This window comes from Oreochromis aureus, linkage group 22 (genome assembly GCF_013358895.1).
Source record: "Oreochromis aureus strain Israel breed Guangdong linkage group 22, ZZ_aureus, whole genome shotgun sequence".
Lineage (NCBI taxonomy): Eukaryota > Metazoa > Chordata > Actinopteri > Cichliformes > Cichlidae > Oreochromis > Oreochromis aureus.
In genome coordinates, this window is record NC_052962.1 from 36425727 (window position 1) to 36450231 (window position 24505).

Genomic DNA, 24505 nt, shown 5'->3' on the forward strand with positions numbered 1-24505 from the left:
ACATGACCCAGGACCAGGACACTTATAGCACTAGAATTAAATAATAAGGGAAGGATTCTGGATCAGCATCATGATGAAAACTTGTGGCCGTAGTATATACAGTATTCTGGAGAAGGTATAAAATGTCACCGTATGTGTGTGTGTGTGTGTGTTTTATGTGTATGGATTTTTTAAATTATTACTCATCATATATTACTGTCTATTAAACCTGATTTTTTCATCCCCATGATAGAACAGAGAAAACCCGACTCAGGAGTGGTCAAAACATTTATAATTCTTTATTCAATCATCTTCCGGAAGAGAGAGACCCCACACAGCCCAAAGGCCAGTTGCAAAATCTCTAGCTTAGAAGCCAAAAATATGTCTCATATAGGTGTTATTTTGGTCCTTTACACCTCACACATAGTTTCGATAAAAACAACTCCTTCTGTGTTACTAGTTCCGCTTTTTCTGTCTGGTTTCCTGTATTTTATTAATATGCCTCTGCAGCTCTGCGCTAAACTACCTGTTTCGTAACTTCCCCTTACTGAAGCCTTGGTTGCTAAGGCGACCTGTCATGCTCTGACCTAATTCTCTCTCACAGTTGGCCTTGCTTTATAAAAGACTTTATTAAAAAGTACATAAAACAATATAATCAGAAAATAAGCACTAATAACATATATTTATTCTGCAACATGTCCAAACTTTCAATTCAATTCAATTCAATTCAATTTTATTTATATAGCGCCAAATCACAACAAAAGTCGCCTCAAGGCACTTTATATTGTACAGTAGATAGCACAATAATAAATACAGAGAAAAACCCAACAATCATATGACCCCTATGAGCAAGCACTTTGGCGACAGTGGGAAGGAAAAACTCCCTTTAACAGGAAGAAACCTCCGGCAGAACCAGGCTCAGGGAGGGCGGCCATCTGCTGCGACCGGTTGGGGTGAAAGAAGGAAAACAGGATGAAAGACATGCTGTGGAAGAGAGACAGAGATTAATAACAGATATGATTCGATGCAGAGAGGTCTATTAGCACATAGTGAGTGAGAAAGGTGACTGGAAGGAAAAACTCAATGCATCATGGGAATCCCCGGCAGCCTCACGTCTATTGCAGCATAACTAAGGGAGGATTCAGGGTCACCTGGTCCAGCCCTAACTATATGCTTTAGCAAAAGGAAAGTTTTAAGCCTAATCTTGAAAGTAGAGATAGTGTCTGTCTCCGAATCCAAACTGGAAGTTGGTTCCACAGAAGAGGGGCCTGAAAACTGAAGGCTCTGCCTCCCATTCTACTTTTAAATACTCTAGGAACAACAAGTAGGCCTGCAGTGCAAGAGCGAAGTGCTCTAATAGGGTGATATGGTACTACAAGGTCATTAAGATAAGATGGGGCCTGATTATTTAAGACCTTGTATGTGAGGAGCAGGATTTTGAATTCAATTCTGGATTTAACAGGAAGCCAATGAAGGAAGCCAAAACAGGAGAAATATGCTCTCTCTTTCTAGTCCCTGTCAGTACTCTTGCTGCAGCATTTTGGATTAGCTGAAGGCTTCTCAGCGAGTTTTTAGGACTTCCTGATAATAGTGAATTACAGTAGTCCAGCCTGGAAGTAATGAAGGCATGAACTAGTTTTTCAGCATCACTCTGAGACAGGATATTTCTAACTTTACAGATGTTGCGCAAATGGAAAGCAGTCTTACATATTTGTTTAATATGTGCATTGAAGGACATGTCCTGGTCAAAAATGACTCAAGGTTTCTCACAGTGTTACTGGAGGCCAAGGTAATGCCATCCAGAGTAAGAATCTGCTTAGATACCATATTTCTAAGATTTTCAGGGCCGAGTACAATAACCTCAGTTTTATCTGAATTAAGAAGCAGAAAGTTAGCGGCCATCCAGGTCTTTATGTCTTTAAGACATTCCTGCAGTTTAACTAATTGGTGTGTGTTACCTGGCTTCATGGATAGATAGAGCTGCGTGTCATCTGCATAGCAGTGAAAATTTATGCTATGTCTTCTAATGATGTTGCCTAGGGAAGCATGTATAATGTAAATAGAATTGGTCCTAGCACTGAACCCTGTGGAACACCATAATTGACCTTAGTGTCTGAAGAGGACTCTCCATTTACATGTACAAACTGGAGTCTATTAGATAGATATGATACAAACCACTGCAGTGCAGTACCTGTAATACCTACAGCATGTTCTAATCGCTCTAATAGGATATTATGGTCAACAGTATCGAACGCAGCACTGAGGTCTAGCAGGACAAGCACAGAGATGAGTCCACTGTCAGAGGCCATAAGAAGATCATTTGTAACCTTCACTAAAGCTGTTTCTGTGCTGTGATGAGCTCTGAAACCTGACTGAAACGCTTCAAATAAGCCATTCCTCTGCAGATGATCAGTTAGCTGTTTGACAACTACTCTTTCAAGGATTTTTGATATGAAAGGAAGGTTGGAGATTGGCCTATAATTAGCTAAGACAGCTGGGTCTAGAGATGGCTTTTTAAGTAAAGGTTTAACTACAGCCACCTTGAAGGCCTGTGGTACATAGCCGATTATTAGAGATAGGTTGATCATATTTAAGATCGAAGAATTAATTAATGGCAGGACTTCTTTGAGCAGTTTTGTAGGAATGGGGTCTAAAAGACACGTTGATGGTTTGGAGGAATTAATTATTGAAGTTAACTCAGAAAGATCAATTGGAGAAAAAGAGTCTAACTTAACATCGATGGTACTAAAAGTAGCTGTAGATAATATTACATCTGTGGGATGATTATTGGTAATTTTTCTCTAATGATAAAAATTTTATTTGTGAAGAAGTTCATGAAGTCATTACTAGTTAACGTTAAAGGGATTGTTGGCTCAGTAGAGCTCTGACTGTTTGTCAGCCTGGCTACAGTGCTGAAGAGAAACCTGGGGTTGTTCTTATTTTCTTCAATCAGTGACGAATAGTAAGATGTTCTGGCTTTGCGGAGGGCTTTCTTATAAAGCAGCAAACTATTTCTCCAGGCTAAATGATGATCCTCTAAATTTGTGACACGCCATTTCCTCTCCAGCTTACGAGTTATCTGCTTTAGGCTACGTGTTTGAGAATTATACCACGGAGTCAGGGACTTTGGATTTGAGGCCTTAGTTTTCACAGGAGCTACAGTATCCAGAGTCGTACGTAGTGAGGAGGTAAAATTATTAACAAGATAATCGACCTCTGTTGGAGTAGCGTTCAGATAGCTGCTCTGCTCTATGTTGGTACAGGGCATTGAAGATGATAACAGTGGGTGGATTATATTCTTAAACTTAGTTACAGCACTTTCAGAAAGACATCTACTTTGATAAAGTCTACTCTCCACTGCTGTGTAATCAATTATTGTAAATGTAAATGTTATCAGGAAATGATCAGACAGCAGAGGGTTTTCAGGAAACACTGTTAAATATTCAGTTTCTATGCCATATGTTAAAACAAGATCTAGAGTGTGATTAAAGTGGTGGGTGGGTTCTTTTACATTTTGAGAGAAGCCAATTGAGTCTAATAACAGATTAAATGCGATGTTGAGGCTGTCATTTTTAGCATCTACATGGATGTTAAAATCACCCACAATAATTATTTTATCTGAGCTGAGCACTAAATCAGATAAAAGTCTGAGAAATCAGAGAGAAACTCTGTGTAAGGCCCAGGTGGACGATATAGATGATAACAAGTAAGACTGGTTTCTGAGTTTTACAGCTGGGGTGGACGAGGCTAAGCATCAGGCTTTCAAATGAATTAAAAGTCTGTCTTGGTTTTTCGTTAATTAATAGGCTGGTGTGAAAAATTGCTGCCACACCGCCCCTCGGCCTGTGCTTGAGATTTCTGGTAGTTAGAATGACTCGGGGGTGTTGATTCATTTAAACTAACATAATCATCCTGCTGCAACCAGGTTTCTGTAAGGCAGAGTAAATCGATTTGTTTATCAATTATTAAGTCATGTACTAACAGAGACTTGGAGGAGAGAGACCTAATATTTAATAATCCACATTTCACTGTTTTACTCTTTGGTTCAGATGTGGATACTGTATTGTTCTTTCTTTGTGATTTTTATGTTTAAGTTGTTTATTGCTGGTTTTAGTTTGTTTTTGTCTTTTGGGAGCTGACACAGTCTCAATGGAGATGGGTTTTTGGGGGTAGCAGGAGGAGAGAAGCTGCAGAGAGGCGTGTAAGACTGCAACTCTGCTTCCTGGTCCCAACTCTGGATAGTCATATTTTGGGGGTTTAATGAATTTGTCCATATTTCTAGAAATGAGAGCTGCTCCATCCAAAGTGGGATGGATGCCGTCTCTCCTAACAAGACCAGGTGTCCTCCAGAAGGTTTGCCAATTATCTATGAAGCCCACATCGTTTCTGGGACACCACTCAGACAGCCAGCAATTTAAGGAGAACATGCGGCTAAACATGTCACTCCTGGTCTGATTGGGGAGGGGACCAGAGAAAACTACAAACATGTCTTGTAAGGACGTGAGGAGGAAACAGTGACAAAGGGAGCTGTGTAAGGCTGTTAAAGGCAATAGATTCCTCAGCAGCTGGATTAAAAAGAGCACAGGTAACAATAACACCTGTACCAGTTGTTGCAAGCAGAGGTGCTCAAGTATATAAACAATAATAAACACAATGTTTTGGTTCTATAACATTTTTCTATCATTACTTTATTTTGGATTAGGTGCATGAGCTTTTAACTTTGGATAATTAAATAATAGATTAATGAAATACCAGAGTGTGCCCTGTTCTGAGATGTACAGCAAGTGGAGAGTGACAGATGAGATGAGGAGATGGAAGAGTGACTCACAGGCAGAGCCGAGTTTATTTCCCGCAGTTTTGCTGTTTAATGCTTCCAAGCGCTGTCACCAATCTTTGCATTTTAATATCATCTCATAACACTTCTTTAATCAGCTACCATCTCTCCTGTGGACTTTTTAATGTCTACAGTCTCAAAGCAACACAGGCCTGCTCTCCATCACTATCTGCAGCAGGAGCAGCAGCAACCCCTCAACAGCAACAGTGTTGTTGTTATTCAGCCTGGTTCTATGTGCCCCTTTTTAACTTTGAGCACCCGTCCCTTCAAACATCTCTGCACGGCCCTGCTCAGAATCATTCATCTGTTTTAGGTTGACATTTTATATGTTTTGTAGAATAACAGGACAACCTGTGAGACTGGAAAGACTTGAGTTTCATGCTCTGTTTTGTGACGTAGTGTGTAATGCTCAGCAGTATTATCATTTTAGCTGGTTCTGTGCATGATCTGAAGACACTAAGTGTTTGTGAGAGAACATAAAACTGTTTTGATGCATTTGTGAGGTTTGACCTGATGAGTTTTTTTCTTTTTTTCTTTTATAATTCAAGTATTTATTAGATTTTGCATTTTATAACAGCAAATACAAAGATGCAGCAACCAAAAGCAAGAAGCAAACAAACAAAAACAAACAAACAAAAAATAAATAAATAAATAAATTAAAACAAACAAACAAACAAAACAAAACAAAAACAGTGAGGTTTTAACATATGTTGTATTAAGCTCAAATGTCCAAGTCAGGTAGACATGTAGGTGCAAAAATTGTCCCACTGTTCCACCGCAGCTTCCGTCACATGATGTATTTTTCCCAGCATCTTTTCGCATGCAACATTCCCAATCATTCTGTCTTTCCACATTTTAAGCGTTGGAGTATTGGAGTCCTTCCAGTGTTCCAAAATGACACAGGCACATGTTACCAATGCAGTACTTAACACTCTAAACTGGTGTTTATTTAACTGCGGCACCTCTCCTTTGTCTCCTAGTAAACATAATTTAGGTGATCTGGGCAGGTTACAAAGTGTCCAATCCTGCAAATAATTCAGTACAGTGTTCCAAACTGGAAAAACCAGCGGGCATTCCCAGAGGGCATGTATCAGAGTACCTTTGGCTTGTTGGCATTTCCAACACAAGTCATCTCTACCAGTCCCCATTCTATACAGCCTTGAAGGAGTATAATAGTATCTGTTAAGAATTTTGTATTGAATAAATTTCCCCCTGGCTTCCCTAATGTATAATCCATTGTTCGACAATATAGAATCCCATGTACCTTCATCCATTGTATGCCCTAGATCCCTTTCCCATGCTTTTTTCAGGCTCTTATTTATATTATTTTTAATCCATGGGCAAATATTATACCATTTCGCAGCTGTGCACAGAAATGGGGGTAGTAGCATAAAATTCTCTATCGGGTTACTTTCACATGTTATTGTAACTCCTCCTTTTAAACAGTTTCTTATTTGCAAATACTTCCAGAAATGACTGTTACCCTCTAAACAAAACTTATTTTTAATATCCTCATACGACATGAAAACACCCCCTTCAAATAGGTCACTAACAGTTCTGATACCTCTTCTCAGCCATTGTGTCCAGTAAACAGTCTGCTTACCAAATTTAATTTTAGGATTATACCACAAGGGGGCATACTTCTGTACATATGGCACAAGTTTATATTTCTTATGCACCTCCAACCATACCATTTTCGAAAATTTCAAAATAGGGTTTTGCGTCTTACCGTGATTATTCACTTTTTGTGATAAAATATCAATTGGTGTGAATGGAGATGCAAGCTCTTGTTCTATTAAAATCCAATCTATATTGTTTTTCTCTGCCCAATGTTTGCCTAATCTAGCCATTTCAAAAGAGATGCTATAATACTCTATATTGGGCAGGGCTAGCCCCCCTTCTTTCTTAGGTTGGGACAGTTGATTTATGTTAATACGGGGTTTACCACCCTTCCAAAGAAAATCTTTTATCATATTATTGTAGCTTTGCAACATCCGTCGCGGGATACACATAGGCAGCACTCCTGTATAATAGTTGATGAGTGGTGCCACAACCATTTTAACTGTGTTCACTTTTCCCCACAATGTCAAATTTAGTTTACTCCATTTACCCAAGTTTTTACTAATCTTGTTTAATAATTTTCCCATACTGTTAGCCATAATATCCTCAATATTGGGGTTCAATTCAATTCCAAGATATTTCATTCCCTTGTCCACCCACTTAAAGTTAAAGCCCGATATTAAGTTATGACTGCAAGCCTGGGAAACTGGCATCGCCTCTGATTTATGCCAGTTAATTTTGTACCCCGAAAACATTGAGTATGTATTAATCACCTCTAATAGTTTTGTGATAGAATTAGTTGGGTCTTGGTTTAATACCAGCACATCATCTGCATACAGGAATAATTTGTGTTCCCTGCCTCCCCCAAATACACCTTTAATCTCTGCATTTTCTCTGATTTGAATAGCTTAATGGCTCTAAAAATATTATAAATAGCAATGGGCTTAAATTGCATCCTTGACGTGTTGATCTGGAAATACTAAAAAAAGGAGAAAGTACCCCATTTGTAAATACAGCTGCTTCTGGACCAGAGTACATAGTTCTAATCCATCTGCAAAAGTTGTCACCTATTCCAAACTTTTCCAGGGCTGTGAACAGAAAGTTCCACTCCACCCTATCAAAAGCTTTCTGTGCATCTAAAGATATAGCCAATACAGGATTTGTGTTATTTCTATTCAGCCACAGCAGGTGTAGTAATCTCCTCATATTATCAGAAGCAGATCTATTCTTGATAAACCCTACTTGAGCTTGATGAATAATTTGTGGTATTACAACCTCCAGCCTTGTTGCTAAAACTTTGGATAGAATTTTGCAATCCACATTGATTAAACTTATCGGTCTGTAATTACCTGGATCAGTTAAATCCTTGTCGCCTTTTGGAATTAGTGATATTACTGCCTGATTAAAACCTGCAGGGAGTTGTCTAAATTCAAAGGCTTCATGTAATACTTCAGTTAGAAAAGGACATAGCAAATCTATAAATTTATGGTAAAATTCTGCTGGGAATCCATCTATTCCTGGTGACTTCCCAGCTTTCATTGCACGGATAGCTTCTTTTACTTCTACCTCAGTTAGTGGAGTTTCCAATTTGTCCCTACCCTCTTGTGAGATTTTTGGTTTTTTCATTTTATCAAAGTATGTACTCAGCAGATCCATACTTACTTTGTTATCGGACGTGTATAAATCTTGATAAAATATTTTAAAAATTGTGTTGATCTCTGAAGAAGATGTAACTAATTTATCATCCTTTTTAACTGCCGTAATAACATTCTGATTGTCCATTTGCTTAAGTTGTCTGGCTAATAGCCTGCCTGTCTTCTCACCATTCTCATAGAAATTAGTTTTAAGACGAAAGAGGGCATACTCTGCTTTTTTGTTATAAATTTCATGAAGATCATATTTAAGCTGGCAAATCTCTTTAAATTTATTATCATCAAATTTTCCTGCTAATTGTTTTTCCAATTTACTTATATTTTCCTCCAAAGTTTTTATCTTTTCCTTATTTTCTCTATTTTTCTTAGAACTATAGCCTATGCACTTTCCACGAATAAATGCCTTCAAAGCATCCCATACAATGGCCAGCCTGTCCGTAGATCCAACATTCACCTCTAAAAAATATCTTATATCCTCTTTTAGGGTTGATACAAATTTTTCGTCCTGCAATATGCTTGAGTTTAGTCTCCACCTACCCGTTCTGTTCTTTTCGACATTTAGATTTATGTGCAATTCTACTGGTGCGTGATCCGTTAAAGCAATTACACCGATGTCACAGTTTACTACTAAATTGACACATGATTTAGAAAACAAAAAATAATCTATTCGGGAATATGTCTTATGCGAATGAGAGTAAAAGGTGTATTCTCTTTCCATAGGGTGAAACAGCCTCCAAATATCTACCACACTGAGATCTTCTTTTAAAGCATCTATCGCTGTCCCAGTTCTAGTACTTGAAGTTGCATTAATGGCACTTCTATCAATATATTCATCCATCACATTATTAAAGTCTCCACCTAACAAGATCTGACCCTTCATGCTCCCTAGCATCTTGTTAACCTCATCCATAAAATTAGGTTCATCCCTGTTTGGGGCGTAAATATTGCACAGAACAACCTGAACTCCATTTTTTTTTTTTTTTTTTTTTTTTTAGCTCTTAATTTACCGGTCGATCTACGTCCCGACCCTCACCTATGGCCACGAGCTGTGGGTAGTGACCGAAAGAACGAGATCGCGGATACAAGCGGCAGAAATGAGCTTCCTCCGAAGGGTGGCTGGCCTCTCCCTTAGAGATAGGGTGAGAGGTTCGGCCATCCGGGAGGGGCTCAGAGTAGAGCCGCTGCTCCTCCACATCGAAAGGAGCCAGCTGAGGTGGTTCGGGCATCTGACAAGGATGCCTCCTGGGCGCCTCCTGGGTGAGGTGTTCGGGCATGTCCCACGGGAGGAGGCCCAGGGCAGACCCAGGACACGCTGGAGAGATTATATCTCTCGGCTGGCCTGGGAACGCCTTGGTGTTCCCCCGGATAAGCTGGAGGAGGTGGCTGGGGAGAGGGAGGTCTGGGCTTCTCTGCTTAGGCTGCTGCCCCCGCGACCCGACCTCGGATAAAGCGGATGAAGATGGATGGATGGATAGTGGAACATAATTATATTTATTTGCCAAACAGCTTTCCTTACAACATAATTCACATGTCAAGCTTCTTCACAGCACAATCAACCCTGTCTAATCACATTTTTCCACTAACAGGTATGTTTTTAAATCCCAACCGTCCACGACAGTATACAATACATCAATTATCAATCAAGTATTTACTTTTACCCCCTGTACGTTTTTACTTTTACTTGAGTAAAAAACGTTGCTTCAGTACTTAAACTTTTACTGGAGTAATTTTTAACGCAAGTATATGCACTAATACAGCACTTAAGTAAGAAATGTCTGTACTTTTGCCACTTCTGATAATTTGTCAGCATTGTGTTTATGAATCAGATGAATGCACACTGGCCATGAAACTCTTTACTGCTATATTAAACATTTTATTTTTGCTCTGTCTTTAAGGAAATGTGTGGATCTACTCCGTCTATGAACCCAACTACAATAAGACAGTAAGCATGGATACGTACTGCAACAAGACGCTCTTCCTGTTTAGGGATAGGTTTATGGTTTTGAACAAAAACAGGGGTTGTGAGGGGATTTCCAGCAATCATTGTCCCTGCTTTCTATTGTTTTGTTGAACATAAAAGTTAAAACGTCCAAAACAATTAAAAAAAAATGCTTTGTAGTTTTTATTTCGGGTAATATCATTGTTACACAAACAATTTTCTGAGTAAATGGCCCAATGTATGATTAAGTCAGTGAATCCTCATGGCCAATCCTCTCAATAAGACCCTGTATCCTCAGGATTTTCTATGAGTCTGTTGTGGCCAGTGCGATCCTCTATCTATGCTGTTGCATGCTGGGAGAGCAGGCTGAGGGTCGCAGATGCCGACAGACGCGATAAACTGATTCGTAAGGCCAGTAATGTTGTGGGGATGGAGCTGGACTCCCTTAAGGTGGTGGCGGAGAGGCGGATGATGTTTTCTATCTTTGTTAATGTTTGTTTATAATGGAGCACTGACAGTTAAAGACATCCTGAGCTTGTCTCACAGCTTCTTTTGCGTCTCTGTAGGTTTCATTTCTAAGTAGCCACGATGCCAGAGAGCGATAGACCTCAATACACTTGGATGTCTCGATTTATAAGTAAGAAAGTGATTTTGAACAGTTTTGCACACATCTGCAATGTAATGATGTAATGATGTAATTTTGCAACTGAAACCATATCTGCCTTCCTTCAGGGTGTATCTATGGGATTTTCCTCCTCATGTTTATTGTTCAGGGGATAGTTGGTAAGTGAGAGAGGTGCTATATTCAGACTGAATTTATTTAAATTCATTTTATGTGTTGAAAGCAAAATTTGAAAAATCAAGTAACATGAACTGTGTAACAACAACTTGACGGTCGTCTTTGTTTACATACTTGTGCTCTGTAGGATGCATGTACATTAATGACTGTCCCGGAAAGCCCTCCCTCCCTTTCTTTATGGTTTCCTGTGGATTCATACCTGTCTTCTGGGCATTGAGCTGGTGTAAGAATGGATGCAGGATTTTCTGCTACTGTCTGATCTACGTGATCTATGTGATCTGGTTCTTCGTCCGTAAGTTTGAAGTTCTATTTAGCTTCTTAACCATAAAGGTTGCTGTTATAATACACAGCCTGCACAGCAGTAAAATACCTGATGTGATTGGCGACATGGTGGTGAAAAACTCAATGGCTGTGTCCCAATTCAGGGTATGCACGCTTGAAGTACGCACACTACGCGTACTACGTACGGTGCGTACTACAAGTACGGGAAGTGCGGAAGTGAGAGGCTTGTGAAATGGGACGGTCTAGCCTTCGTCGCGCTGTTCAGGTTGCCTAGCAACCATGATACTAACCGCGAGAAACGTTTCATACAGCTTTGTGTGACAGAAATGAAGGAGAAAAAATGTTTTGTTGTTCATTCATTTTTGTCATGACATCACTTTGATTAGTTGAGACCACAGGACTGTAAAACATGATAGTTGGGCTTCATTTCTGTACTGAACAGTCATTTAAGATTAGTTAGTAAATAATAATTAGCTAATGTTGTTCATGAGACTAAAGTCATCTCACTGTGGTAATGTTAATATAATATGGACAATATTATATGTATTGTCATATATATATATATAAATATGTGTGTGTGTGTGTGTGTGTACATATGAGCTTGAACTCTGGGTCAAAGATTCAAGTTGCAGTTATTTATATTTCCTATCACCTTAAATCTTCACTCAAAGACAAGTATCCCTGACAGTGTATATACAGATGTATTATATATAAGAGACAAACATTGTTCTTTTAATATGTTGGCATTACTAAATTTGGCTCAATGCTTATATATGTGTGTGAAAAGAAAATGTACGAGCTGTGAAAACTGTTTCTGATAGAATGAAGAGTAGACTTATATATTGAATATTCCTTTATTGGGTGAGAAAATCAGACCATGTCATAACTGCTTTAAGTCATACAGAATAGATATCAGAGCCTTAAACAGGCTGACTTCTGCTAAATGGGTCAAACTGGGCAGAAAGTATACAAACACATAACATCCTTATAGAATATGATGTAACACTATAGATCAACTTACCTCAGAATATATATAGCATATAAACAATTACAGCAATATGATGCAACAAACACAGCAGTGCTACTAATCCAAAATACTCAAAGCTTCATAGAACTGAAACAAACATTTATTTTTAGCTCCATTCTGCTGCTGATACATACTTTAGGTTTCTGAATATTAAACTTGTTGCTGCCTTTCATAGTGTGTAACTTGAAGGCCCTGAGTACTTTCTCCCACACTGAAAACACTGGGATGATAACATTATTTGAACATTACCTAATAAGACTGATTCAGGACAGATAATTAGTTATTTTAGAGACAGAGGATCAACTGAGAGGCTGCAACAAGCAGAATATAAAATGAATCAGCTTTATTTAAAAGTGTTAATGATGTAAATCAACTTCAGTGGAGTCTAAGAATAAAAATCTTGAGCTGGAAGTGAGCTTTATAGGTTCCCACTAATGAATGACATCAGAAATCAGGATTTTATTTTTGTGAGGTTTAATAAAATCAAATGTATTTGTTTAAAAATTAAACTAGGTCAGATTTTTTGTAAATAATTAGCCACTCTAGAGTTTATTTTCTCAACAAATAATCAACTTGTTGTTTTCTTCTGCTTTCAAGTGCCTGAAATTCAGTTGTGCAACTTTTAAACACAATAGAAATAAATAATAACCTGGCTGTGAGTTCAATCACAGCCAGGTTATTTATATTTATATTGAGGTTTACTTTTTTTTTTTTTTTTTTTGTGCCTGTCCCTTTTGGTTCTTTAGCAGTCAGAATTGTTGTCTGAAGACCAACAAGGATACCCAATGGATTTATTTTGCGAAATGGATCATCATGGCATTGCCGCATTGGTCCATTTGATCGACCTTTGTTTTTATTATTTATTTTATTTTATTTTCAGTTGTTACAGATGGGACAGACATGAGTAAGGGATAGGAAAGGGAGAAAGAAAGAGGAAGGAAAAGAAAAACAGAAGGGGAGAGGGACAGCCTGAACTCCATTAATGAGAGCCTGCAGAGCCAACACTCGCCCGTCTTCATCCCGGCTTTCCTTCAATAATACAAAGTTTAGTCTTTTATTAATAAGTATCATGACACCACAACTCTTGCTTGATCTTGAGTTATGAAATACTTTCCCAACCCAATCCCTTTTTAATTTCAATGCTTCATTTTCATTCGCAAAATGCGTCTCCTGGATGTATGCAATATCAGCATTATGAGACTTGAGATAGCTAAGCACTTTTTTTCTTTTGGCTGGTGTGCCACAGCCATTTATATTCCATGACACGATATTAACATCCACATTCCCCATGACTATACCATGTTAAGGTATCTATAAGCCTTATATCTTCCAACCCATAACCATTTAACCTGTGCTGATAACCCTGCTTGAACCAGAACATAAGTTTAAACAAGAACAGTACCTCACCTATAGAATCTCTACCAAAAAATAAAAAAAAATAAAAAACATCGAACGTAACAAAAGAAATAGCGCCGTCCAAAAAAGGAACATGACAGCGCAAAAGCCCCGTGGGCAAAACCGTCTCTGGTCCGTGATGGTCCCATGGGCAGTGAACTGCTGTCCTCCTGCTGTCCCGGCGACACCCCAGGGAGCCCACCCCCGTCTTATGAAATTATTAACGATGCGCTCCCAAGCACGTAATTTAGCTTACTAACCCCTTACTCCACCACTTCCTGAAAGTTCTCACGCATGAATTTCTCTGCCTCCTCAACGCTGTCAAAGCTCTTCTGCTGGCCTTTTCATGTTAATCGAAGTTTTGCTGGATGTGCCAGGGTGTGCTTTATCTGATGCTGCCATAGCTTCTTCATTACTGGGGAGAAAAGCTTCCTCTGCGCCGCTCGCTCCGCGGTCATATCTTCATAAAATGACAAGCGACAGTTCTCCCACAGTATTCCTTTCTTCTGCTTAGTGGTCATGATAACTTTTTGTCGTGCAGTGTAACGGAGAAATCTCACCAGCACGATTCGAGGTGGCTGACCATGTCCCAGGCGTGGTCTCGTACTTCTGTGGCATCTTTCCAGCTCATATTCCTCCCCTCGTAGACCTAGGCCATCTGCGAGTATCTTCATCACATAATCATTTATGCTGCCACCACTTTCCAGACCCTCTTCCAGACCGATAAGCCCAACATTCTTTCTGCGGTTTCTGTTTTCCTGGTCGTCTACTCGGGCCCAAAGTTGTTCAAGCTTTTTAGCGTGTTTGCCATTATCTTCTGTTATGCTCCTCATTTTGTCTTCCACATCTGAAATGCGGCCCTCAGCTTCGGTCATCCGTATTTGGATTGCACTTATAGCGTTTTTAAATTCCACCATATCTGAGTTGATGTGAGATATATCGGCCGCAACACTAGTTAGGATAGTTCCAAGCTTAGTCATTTCGGCAAACAGGCCGCTTATATCCATCTTTGGCCCTTCTTCTTGGCTAGCAGGGCTAACCTTGGCACTGCTAGCATTACTTTCCCCCACCGCCACCGTGGAGATTCGTGTTTGCACGCTCTTCTTCTTAGTTCCTGTGGCCATGTCTCTCAATAAGTTCGAGGACACTGATCTAGAAAGTCACCGCAGTGAGGAAATATATTATTTGGGAGCGTTTACCTTGTTTTAAAACTAATGTAGGGTCGACGGGGGTCAGAGACTCTCTATGGCGCGGCCATTCCCAAACGCTCCATCACGTGACTCTTACCTGATGAGTTTTAAGTTTTGTGATTGTAGCTTGAAAATTAAATTTAATGTTTAGAGTTATGCGAAAGAAGGTGGAAGCATTAAAGTGATGTATCTTAACAGTTGTAGAATGTAAATGACCAAATTGGATTATTGGAATATAGTTTTATTGTGTTTCGTTGATTTTTATGTAAAAATTATAATATTAATATCTTATGAAATTATGATTTAAAGAATTCATATTGTTGAGTTTGTTTGTTTCAGAGTCAGAGAGCCGTGTCTCTCTACGGTCAGAGGTTTTTGTACGGCGGCTCAATGAGTTTGTATCACTGTGGTACACGTTCGGTGGAGGAACCAGACTGGAATTTGGAAGTAAGTCAGACTTAGAGCTTTTTTTTAAATGTAATTTTCTTTTCTTTTCTTTAATTTCATTTAATATGAAAGGCTAGGAAACTTTTTGTGTAACTGATTAATTATTTTATTCAGAAATTTTGTCCTAAGAAACAAAGTCAGCTTTCGAAATTAATATTCAGACATTCAGGACTATTTCCAATGAAAATCTGGGATGTTTCATAGTATTAATTATTATTTCTAGTTCTGATGATAAAGTTGTATTTTGAGGGCTTGTAGGTTTAGTTCAGTCTAACAGAGTCAGAGAGCCGTGTCTCTCTACAGTCAGAGGTTTTTGTACGGCGGCTCAATGAGTTTGTATCACTGTGGTGGACTTTTGGTGGAGGAACCAGACTGAATGTTGGAAGTAAGTTTATACTGTTTTTAAAGAAGCTTGATTTATTTAGCTTTACTACAGTTATATCATGGAGGCTGACTCCATCAGCTTTGCTCAGATTTTATGTTGATATTTCTGACATAAAGACAATGATGTGTAAATAATATAAACTGTAATAATCCTGTGATTATTTTCTTGGTTTACATCACCATTAATGTTTCTAGGATGAATTAAATGTTACTGTCCTCAAGTTAAACTGCACAGAGTGAAGATAAAGATCTCTGGTGTTCTTATTGTATCATATCATTTAAAACTGTCATTTAAAACAATGTAAGCAATAAAAAAACCCCACATGAGGTAAGTAGTGGTATTGAGTTTCTTATCCAGAACAAGCCGTTTATTATGAAGAACTGATGATGTTGAAGCTTAACATCTTTTAAAATTGTTGACACATCTTTGTTTTGTTTTGTTTTTTTATTTCCAGTGTAGTTTGAACATATTTCAGGTCAAACTGTGTGATGATTCTCTCTGTGCTGATATGCATGAGAGCTTTCTTAAAGGGAAGTGAAACAATGTGTGAGTTAATGACTGGTGGAGCAGAAAAAACACCTGACAGAAACTTCTTAACGGAGAAATTCAAATTGTGGTTCCTGTCCTCTAAGCTGATTGGTGTTTTCTAGGTGATACCCGCCCTGCCCTGAAGGTGCTGGGTCCCTCCAGTGAGGAGCTGAAACAGGGGAAGGCCACGCTCATGTGTGTGGCCAACAAGGGCTTCCCCTCAGACTGGAGTCTGTCCTGGAAGGTGGATGGCAGTGGCAGCATCAGCTGGGAGGAGAGCAGGAGCCCCGTGGTGCAGGAGAATGACGGCCTCTACAGCTGGAGCAGCACCCTGAGGCTCCCTGCAGACCACTGGATGAAGGTGGGCTCTGTGACCTGTGAGGCCACCCAGGGCTCCCAGACTCTGGTCTCAGAGCCACTCAGGAGAGACCAGTGTTCCCAGTCCTGACCTGACTAACTGTGACTTTCATGCTGGTCTTACTTTCAGTCTGCAATCTGTAGCTTTTTAAAAAAATCTAATTTCTTCTCTCATTTTTAATTGCTTTGTTTAAAGTTGGTTTTAAAGTTTTAAAGAATAAAAAAATATCTACATTAAATAAGAACCGAGTGTTTGTCTTACTTTTGTGGTGATGTCAATTTTAAACTCTAAATAATGATTTCCAGGGTTCTAATTGGAAACCAGTGTGCTATCTGTAGTCAATATGAGTCAGTAGAATTAAGCCACTTTCAATACATGAAGTTAAGCGAAGTATATTTTAAAGAGTAAGTGCAAAGGGGAATTGAGAGAAACTGCCATTACTAAGCAGGATATTAAAGACATTACATATATGCAAATTCATTGCATGCTGTGTAATGAAATGTTTCAGCATGTTGCAGTTTGTTGTATAAAACACACTGACTGTGCAGGTGGAGTAGAAAAGCGCTGCATAAGAATTAGTCTATTCTCGTGATCAGTGTTGGGGTAGGTATTTTAAGAAGTAATTTAATATACAGAGGGGTTTTTTGTTAAAAGTATTCAGTACGTTATTTTGGTGTGTGTTTTTTCTGTAAAATCACCTGAAACACACCATGTCATAATTATCATTTAACAATATGAACTTGTAGGCTACAGTCTCTCACACCAACATAAATCCCTATCCTAATGAGGACACACATATTTTCTTTCTCTTGGCATTTAGGTATATGAATACCTGTCAAGGGTCCTTGACATACAGGTCTCCGACTGGGAGGACAAAAATTAATGTCCTGTGTCTTAGGAGGGCAGGATTGCTTTGCTTTTTCATTATACGATGCTTCGCAATATTGGTTTTGCCTAACAACCTGTTTTTGACTCCTAAATTGTCATTAATGCAACCGCTCTACATAACAGTCAGTGTAACTGATTATAAATCTTTTATTCATGAACCTACACATTACGGTTTATTTACTATTTGCATGTATTTTAACAGAGCAAGAGGTGGACCACACGTTTGAAGAGCTGCTGGTCTTTATAACTGGGGCTGACTTACTTCCACCACTGGGGTTCCCACAGTCCTGCAACATAGACTTTTATGATCAGGAGTCGGGGATGTGGCGCATCCCATACGCATCGATTTGCAGCTTATCCCTGTATCTTCCGAGACGTTTTGCATACGAGGATCAATTTAAAGATCTTATGAACACTGCATTAAAAGGATCCCTGGGATGTGGAAAGCTGTAGCTGCATTTACATGAACTGATGCTGGAAAGCTGTGGTTAAAACCTGTGGCCTTTTGGGATGAAGTTGTGTTATTCTAAGTGTTCTTAAATGGGATTGGTCTTGGGCTTCTTCAAAATTGTACATTTTAAAAGTGTTTAGTATGAAAGTTTTTTGTTTTTACAAATGTGACTGTTCATTGTATGTAGTTGTATTTATAGTCCAGTTAAGACAAGTGGGGTATGCATGCAACAAGCCATGCACCAAACAGTGATGTTCAGAAAATGTTTCAAGTATTGGAAGGAAAATAACAATTCATCTAGAAATGTTCTTTTGAAAGGTTGTTGTGCATTCATGTTTAAGTATTCGGTTATAATATACTGCATAGTTTCTTGTTGCTGCGTTGTGTTTGTGTTGTTGTTTTTTTATTATTTTTTATTATTTTTTTTGTTTTAAATGTGCAATAGCTGCCTAACAAACTTTGAACTGAAATACGCTGACTTTTGTAAAATAAAAGTATTGTAATGTCAGTTCTCATGGTGTCTTGTCTCTTTACAAATTAAAGTTGAGGCTCACCTGTTACTGTCAAATACTGGTATTGACATCCATTGACGAGGGCTGTTCAGTACACAAGTATGTGCTTAAGTCGAGGTAAATGGTTCAATAAATTTACCTTCATCTGTTCTCAAACTGAGAGCTCAAGATTCCATCTCAACTCAATTTGTTCAACTGCATTCAGGAACAAAGCAGTTTTAACTCCTAAGTTTAAAGTCAGAGTTGGTTAACTCTGAGATAGGCAGCTGACCTTTGACTATAACCTGTTTAAATATTAATAACTCAATTTGAGGAATGTGAACATGTGTCAGTGCTATTATTAGAACACATACTAATATACACAGAAGGTAACGAGGGAATACACCATAGGAGGCAGACACAGCTGAACCTAATCAGACATGACGAGACAGAGAGGAAGCAAAACAGAATACACTGAAACAGAACACAGAATCAAAGTAAAACAGGAAACCAGAGAATAACTCAGAGAAAAGGGTTGACAGAACATAAGGAACAGAGGGACGAAGAGATGCGACTGGAAAACAGAAAATAAATGAAACGAATCATATTAATAATCAAAAAACATAAATAGGAAGTCAACAGGTCTTTGGAAGTTTCTATTTGAAGTATTTGCTAAATTGTGCAGATAATTATGACTCACTGACTTTTGGTGAGTTCATTTAGTGTTAGATTTTTTTTCTTAAAGAAATATGATTTTTGATAATGATCGATATTTAGAAATTGAGATTTATTTGAGCTGGTATGAAGCAGAAGTCAAAGGTCATAAATGATTTGTTCTGATAATATTTTTTATCAACTCGGTTTAAAAAAAGTAGATATATTTCCAACTTTTTTTTCCTTTAGCAACAATAACATTTTCACTCTATCACTCTGTGTGTGTGTGTGTGTGTGTGTGTGTGTGTGTGTGTGTGTGTCCTCAGTGAACTGTATCAGTCTCTGCAGTATCTTCCAGCTGCAGCAGTCAGTTCAGTTTCTGTTCAGTCTAACTGAGAGAGGTTTTTGTACGACTGTTTTTCACTGTGTGAACACATACTGATTGTTAGGGTAGTGACCACTCTGACAGTAATAAACTGCTGCATCTTCAGCCTGGACTCCACTGATGGTCAGAGTGAAGTCAGAGTTTGATCCACTGCCTGTAAAACGAGCTGGAATCCCTGATACTCGGCTGCTAGCATAGTAAATGAGCAGTTTAGGAACTCCTCCATCTTTCTGTTGGTACCAGGATAACCAATTACTATAAACATCCTGACTGGTCCTACAGTTGATGCTCACAGATCCTCCTGCAGCAGAGCTCACTGCTCCAGGCTGAGTCACTGTATATTGTCCTCTGGACTCTGAGGATACAGAGACAAAAACATAAAGCAGCTTCATGGTTTTGTGGGCTTCATTTCAGAGGGACAGATGTTGATAGAGGAGAGGAGTTTGATTCTCTGGACTTTACCTGTGAAGCAGCAGCAGAGGAGAGTCCAGATGAGGACGCAGATCAAAGTCATGTTTTTGATGAGGAGGATTTCTGTGGCTTCTGTTGTGATGAAGGACAGCTGTCAGTCATCCAGTGTTCAACTCTCAGGACTATAAACTCTCCCAGAGCACTGGAGCATGGTGCTGCTGATGCAAAGTGCCTCTCTATGGAAATCATCTGAATCAAGGACATGTAAGTATTTGTTCTTTGCACAGTTTTGCTTTCATAATTATCAGCTTCTGAAATGAAAAAGTTTAGTTTTTCAGTACAAATAAACAGAATAGAGCCCTTTCATCACTGTGAAAACAGATCCTTGAATATTTAATCATAAATCCTTAAATAATTCTTGGTCAGTGATGCATTTTTGAGGTACAAAGAAAATTTTATTATCATTTTTAATGAGATGTGCAAAGGGCCCTTGAATTCTGTGCATTTAAAAGTGGAGTAGAACCAACCACAAAATCACCTTTAATTCTTCATCAGATGATGGTTTAAAGCAGGGGTCTGAAACTTGCGCCCGTTTACTAACATGAAGAATTACAACACAATTTGGCCCTTGAAGTTCCTTTTTTTGTTAGGGAGGGTTTGTTTGCTGTTGAGTGCAATGTTAAAATAAGTTCTTTAAAACAACCAGAAAGACAGTACCAATGTGTTTACTTTGTAGTTCAATGAAAGGCTTCAGTTTGTTAAGAGTGAGAAAAACTGCGTTCACGTTTGCAGTTTTGTCTTGTTAAACAATATTTGACATAAAAAAATAAAAAACACTACATTTTCAGAAATATTTGTGGTGTTTTCTTGTTTGGTTGGTGTTTTTTGACTACTTGAACACTAAATTGGCCCTTCAGTGAGATGACAGTGCCAGCAGTGGCTCACAGCTCATTTAAGTTTGAGACCCCTGATTTAAAGGAACAGGTTATATTTTTTGGACCTTGGTTGTTTCTTGTGATATGAGGAGATGATCATTGTTGAGTTTTTCATGTTCCCAGAGTTGCACTTTTAATCCTGCTTTGATTTCATTACTGTGCTAGTGCTTATGAACTTTGTTTGAGTCTTGTGTTTGCTTTTAGATTCCTGTTTTGACTTTACAGTTATGCTCGTGATATGTTTCAGGTCTTGTTCACGTTGGACCTTGTGGTGATTTTGTTATTTTTATTATTAGTAGTAGTAGTATAGCCTCCCCAGTGTTTCCATTTCTCTTATCTGCTCTGTTATGTAGTTTATTCCTCTCACTTTTCTAATTAAAGTTTTGGTTTGGTTCCTGTTTAACATCTGAAGAAAGTTGAAGGTGTAGATCACAGGTGTCGAACTCCAGGCCTCGAGGGCCGGTGTCCTACTGGTTTTAGATGTATCCTTGATCCAAAACAGCTGATTTAAATAGCTAAATGACCTCCTCAACATGTCTTGAAGTTCTCCAGAGGCCTGGCAATGAACTGATTCGGGTGTGTTGACCCAGGGTGAGATCTACAGGGAGTGCAGAATTATTAGGCAAGTTGTATTTTTGAGGAATAATTTTATTATTGAACAACAACCATGTTCTCAATGAACCCAAAAAACTCATTAATATCAAAGCTGAATGTTTTTGGAAGTTGTTTTTAGTTTTAGCTATTTTAGGGGGATATCTGTGTGTGCAGGTGACTATTACTGTGCATAATTATTAGGCAACTTAACAAAAAACAAATATATACCAGTAGTAATATACCTGCACACTAACCCTTTACATCAGCCCTTGAGAGCATAACACTTCGTTCATCAGCACGAGCATTTTACTTTTAATTTAACTAGTTTAGGAGCATTTTGCTTTTTTCTTTAGTGCTCTGAAAAACACAGGGGGTAATAGTTTCAAACAGAATACCACAAACAGCAGGCATTCCTGCTCTGATACTTCAGATTCTTAACTCTGCAACAGTTAGACAGAGGGGGGGTTACAGTTAGACCCCCTACAGTCAGCAGAAGAGGTCATCCTTATCAAGACCATCTCAACTGTACATCCATAGTTTTCAATACAAGCAGTCTCCTTTATCTTATGTCAGAGGTCCAGCGGAGCCACCTTACTAATGACCATCCGATCCACCAAACAGGTTTCACCTTTTGTTTACACCTTTATCTCTGCATCTCAGAGGTCAGCTGAAACAAGCCCCACCTATATAAAAATGCCCTAATCAGCCACACTAACCCTTTACAACGACCCTTGAGAGCATAACACTTCATTCATCAGCACGAGCATTTTACTTTTAATTTAACTAGTTTAGGAGCATTTTACTTTTCTTTGCCGCTCTGAAACACACAGAGGCTAATAGTTTTCAAACAGAGTGTCACAAATAACATGTATTCCTTTAGAAATAAACTGTGATACTTCTAAAAAAAACAACAACAAAAAACAAACACATATTCTTTTCCTCATCACTAGCCAATTCACCATTTTATTTAAATATCTGAATTTTGAATGATGATCCAAGCGGGACACAGAGGCTGCTAGTTTAACGCACCAGAATGCAAATATAAATAAAAGCATGACTATCCTGAGAGCCTAGCTGCAGCGACACCTTTCTTTCACACGGATGCCTGGATGTGCATTGGAGCCGACTTTGCTACCCGTGCACAGCGTTTCTGACCTCTGGCGCTGCTTATACAACAGAGAAAAGCAACAATACAGAGTGTTTCTCTGCTCCAAGACATCGGTGGGCCTTTCACACGGTAAGCATGTCTGTTATACCCAGCGCATAAATGTCTGTATCTCAGTGCTGATTATACAAACCCTGTTTAAAATGTGACACATATGTTGTCTGAAAACAAATCCTCTAAAATTGCAAAGTTACTGATTTAAAAATATATTTTCGAATTTTTAGTTGCATGACAAACATACAATAGACTCTTGGCGTATTCACAATGGTACAACCATGCTAAATAAAAGATGCCCAAGCACCAAAGCACTCTAATGCAAGCCTCTAAACTGTATGTTTGATAAGTGCATAAAGTGTACCTCTACCTCTACAGCTGAAAACAGTTTGTATCCGCACTCTGAGGGTCTGTTGAGTTGTTTTTTAATATTGCGATTTTTCACGAACTGCAGATGATGAATTTCTCTTTATTGGACATAGTGTCCTTAAGCTATTGTTGCTCATACTTACAGAGTTCCCTAGCTACTTCTTTACTATGTCAGTAAACTTTTGAAAAGGAAGGTGTTGTAGATTTAAAGAAACATCCTAATTGAAGCAAAGGCAAAAAATTGGAATGAATTTTATGTGACTGTTCATATTAAAGCCAACAACAAGTGAAAATCAAAACCGACTCCAATGCTTTGTATTAATGATCTCCCCTCTCTCTCTCTCTCTGTGTGTGTGTGTGTGTGTGTGTGTGTGTGTGTCTGTGAGTGTGAGTGTGCGTGCCCTCACAGAAGGAAGGTCACAGCAGGAGCTTTTTCAAACGCGTTTCCAATCATTTTTACAAGAAGTGTAGCTCATACAATGGTATTATTGTATTATTTGCGATACTTTATAAATATGAAACTCTAAAGATTTTGAGTTCATGCAAATTGTGAAACAAGAATCTAAATATTTTGTGTCACAATGATTTCTATAAAAGCATGTTGTTTATGGGGATAATGTAACAAATCTTTTGTGGCCCTATTAATGATCAATGGTAATTGAAGAGGAAGGTGAACCCTGGCTCTGGACATTTTCATGACAAGTGACAGCGCAGACATCTGCTAATGAGAGAACATGTTTTATCATCATAAACACTGTGATATGAAGCATCGTTAAAGTGTCACTTCAGTAATGTTGACTCATGTTTTTAATAGATGTCTTTAAAACACTAAACTTTAATTTCTGTGGTTTATTTTAAGTTTACAGAATATAAAATGTGGTTAGAGCGATGAGTTTTACTTCTCACTGTCCGTGTTATGTGTATCTATTTATCATGTATGCTACTTTGCTCTGTGGACTGTAAAATGTTTCATTGTGTTCATGAAATAAACCAGACTTTCACCGTCTGCATCTTTTACTGTTTTTCTGCTTTTGTTCACACCAAGTTTGACAAACCCACAGACATCCAGTGTTAACTCACTAACAATGTGGAGCAGTCTCAGTGTATTTAGCTGCTTTTTCCCTAAACACAACCAACTGAGAGAAACGCCTGTAGGCCTCACTTTGGTCATTTTGAACGTTGAAGGAGATTTGCTCCATAGACACCTTATACTAGTGTTTCCTGCACTTAATCCATCACTACTATGTTCTATTTAAATTCAGATTCCTTTTATAGTTTGCAGTTTCTTTACTAACACATTTGTAGATAAGTTTATTGCTGAACCACACAGCTAGCAGTCTCACTCACTCTCTAGGTTTTGAAGTTTTGTGTGTGTGTAATGGTTTAGTCTATCAAACCTTACCTTTTTCTCCCCAGTATCACAACAGTATGACTCCCAAAGTACGGATCAGTAAACAACCAATGATTCTAAAGCCAGAACAGAAAGATACAGTTGGAAGATGCATGATTGCATTTTTATGACGCATAGTAAAACTACCCCCTCTTCTTCTCTGTGTTATTGTTGTTCTCGTGTGTGTGTGTGTGTGTGTGTGTGTGTGTATGTGTGTGTGTGTGTGTGTGTGTGTGTGTGTGTGCCTTAGAAGTCAAATAATACATTAGCCACACTTAAAAAAACAAAAAACATCTGAATTTCATTTAGAACTGAGATTTTAAGTTGTAAGCAGAAATCTTATGCTGAGCCACAAACGTGTTTCCCCACTTTCACAACGCTGAGGTGTCAAATCCACAACCCC

At 38.5% G+C, this 24505-nt stretch overlaps 1 gene segment (V, D, J or C); it reads left to right on the plus strand.

Moving 5' to 3' along the window:
• The window catches only part of LOC116317924, a 51353-nt gene extending 34740 nt beyond the window's left edge, over positions 1–16613 (plus strand). Inside the window, 2 exon segments of the V gene segment in view lie at positions 15452–15489; positions 16140–16613. Coding sequence covers positions 15452–15489; positions 16140–16465 — 364 coding nt within the window.
• The last annotated feature ends 7892 nt before the right edge of the window (positions 16614–24505 follow it).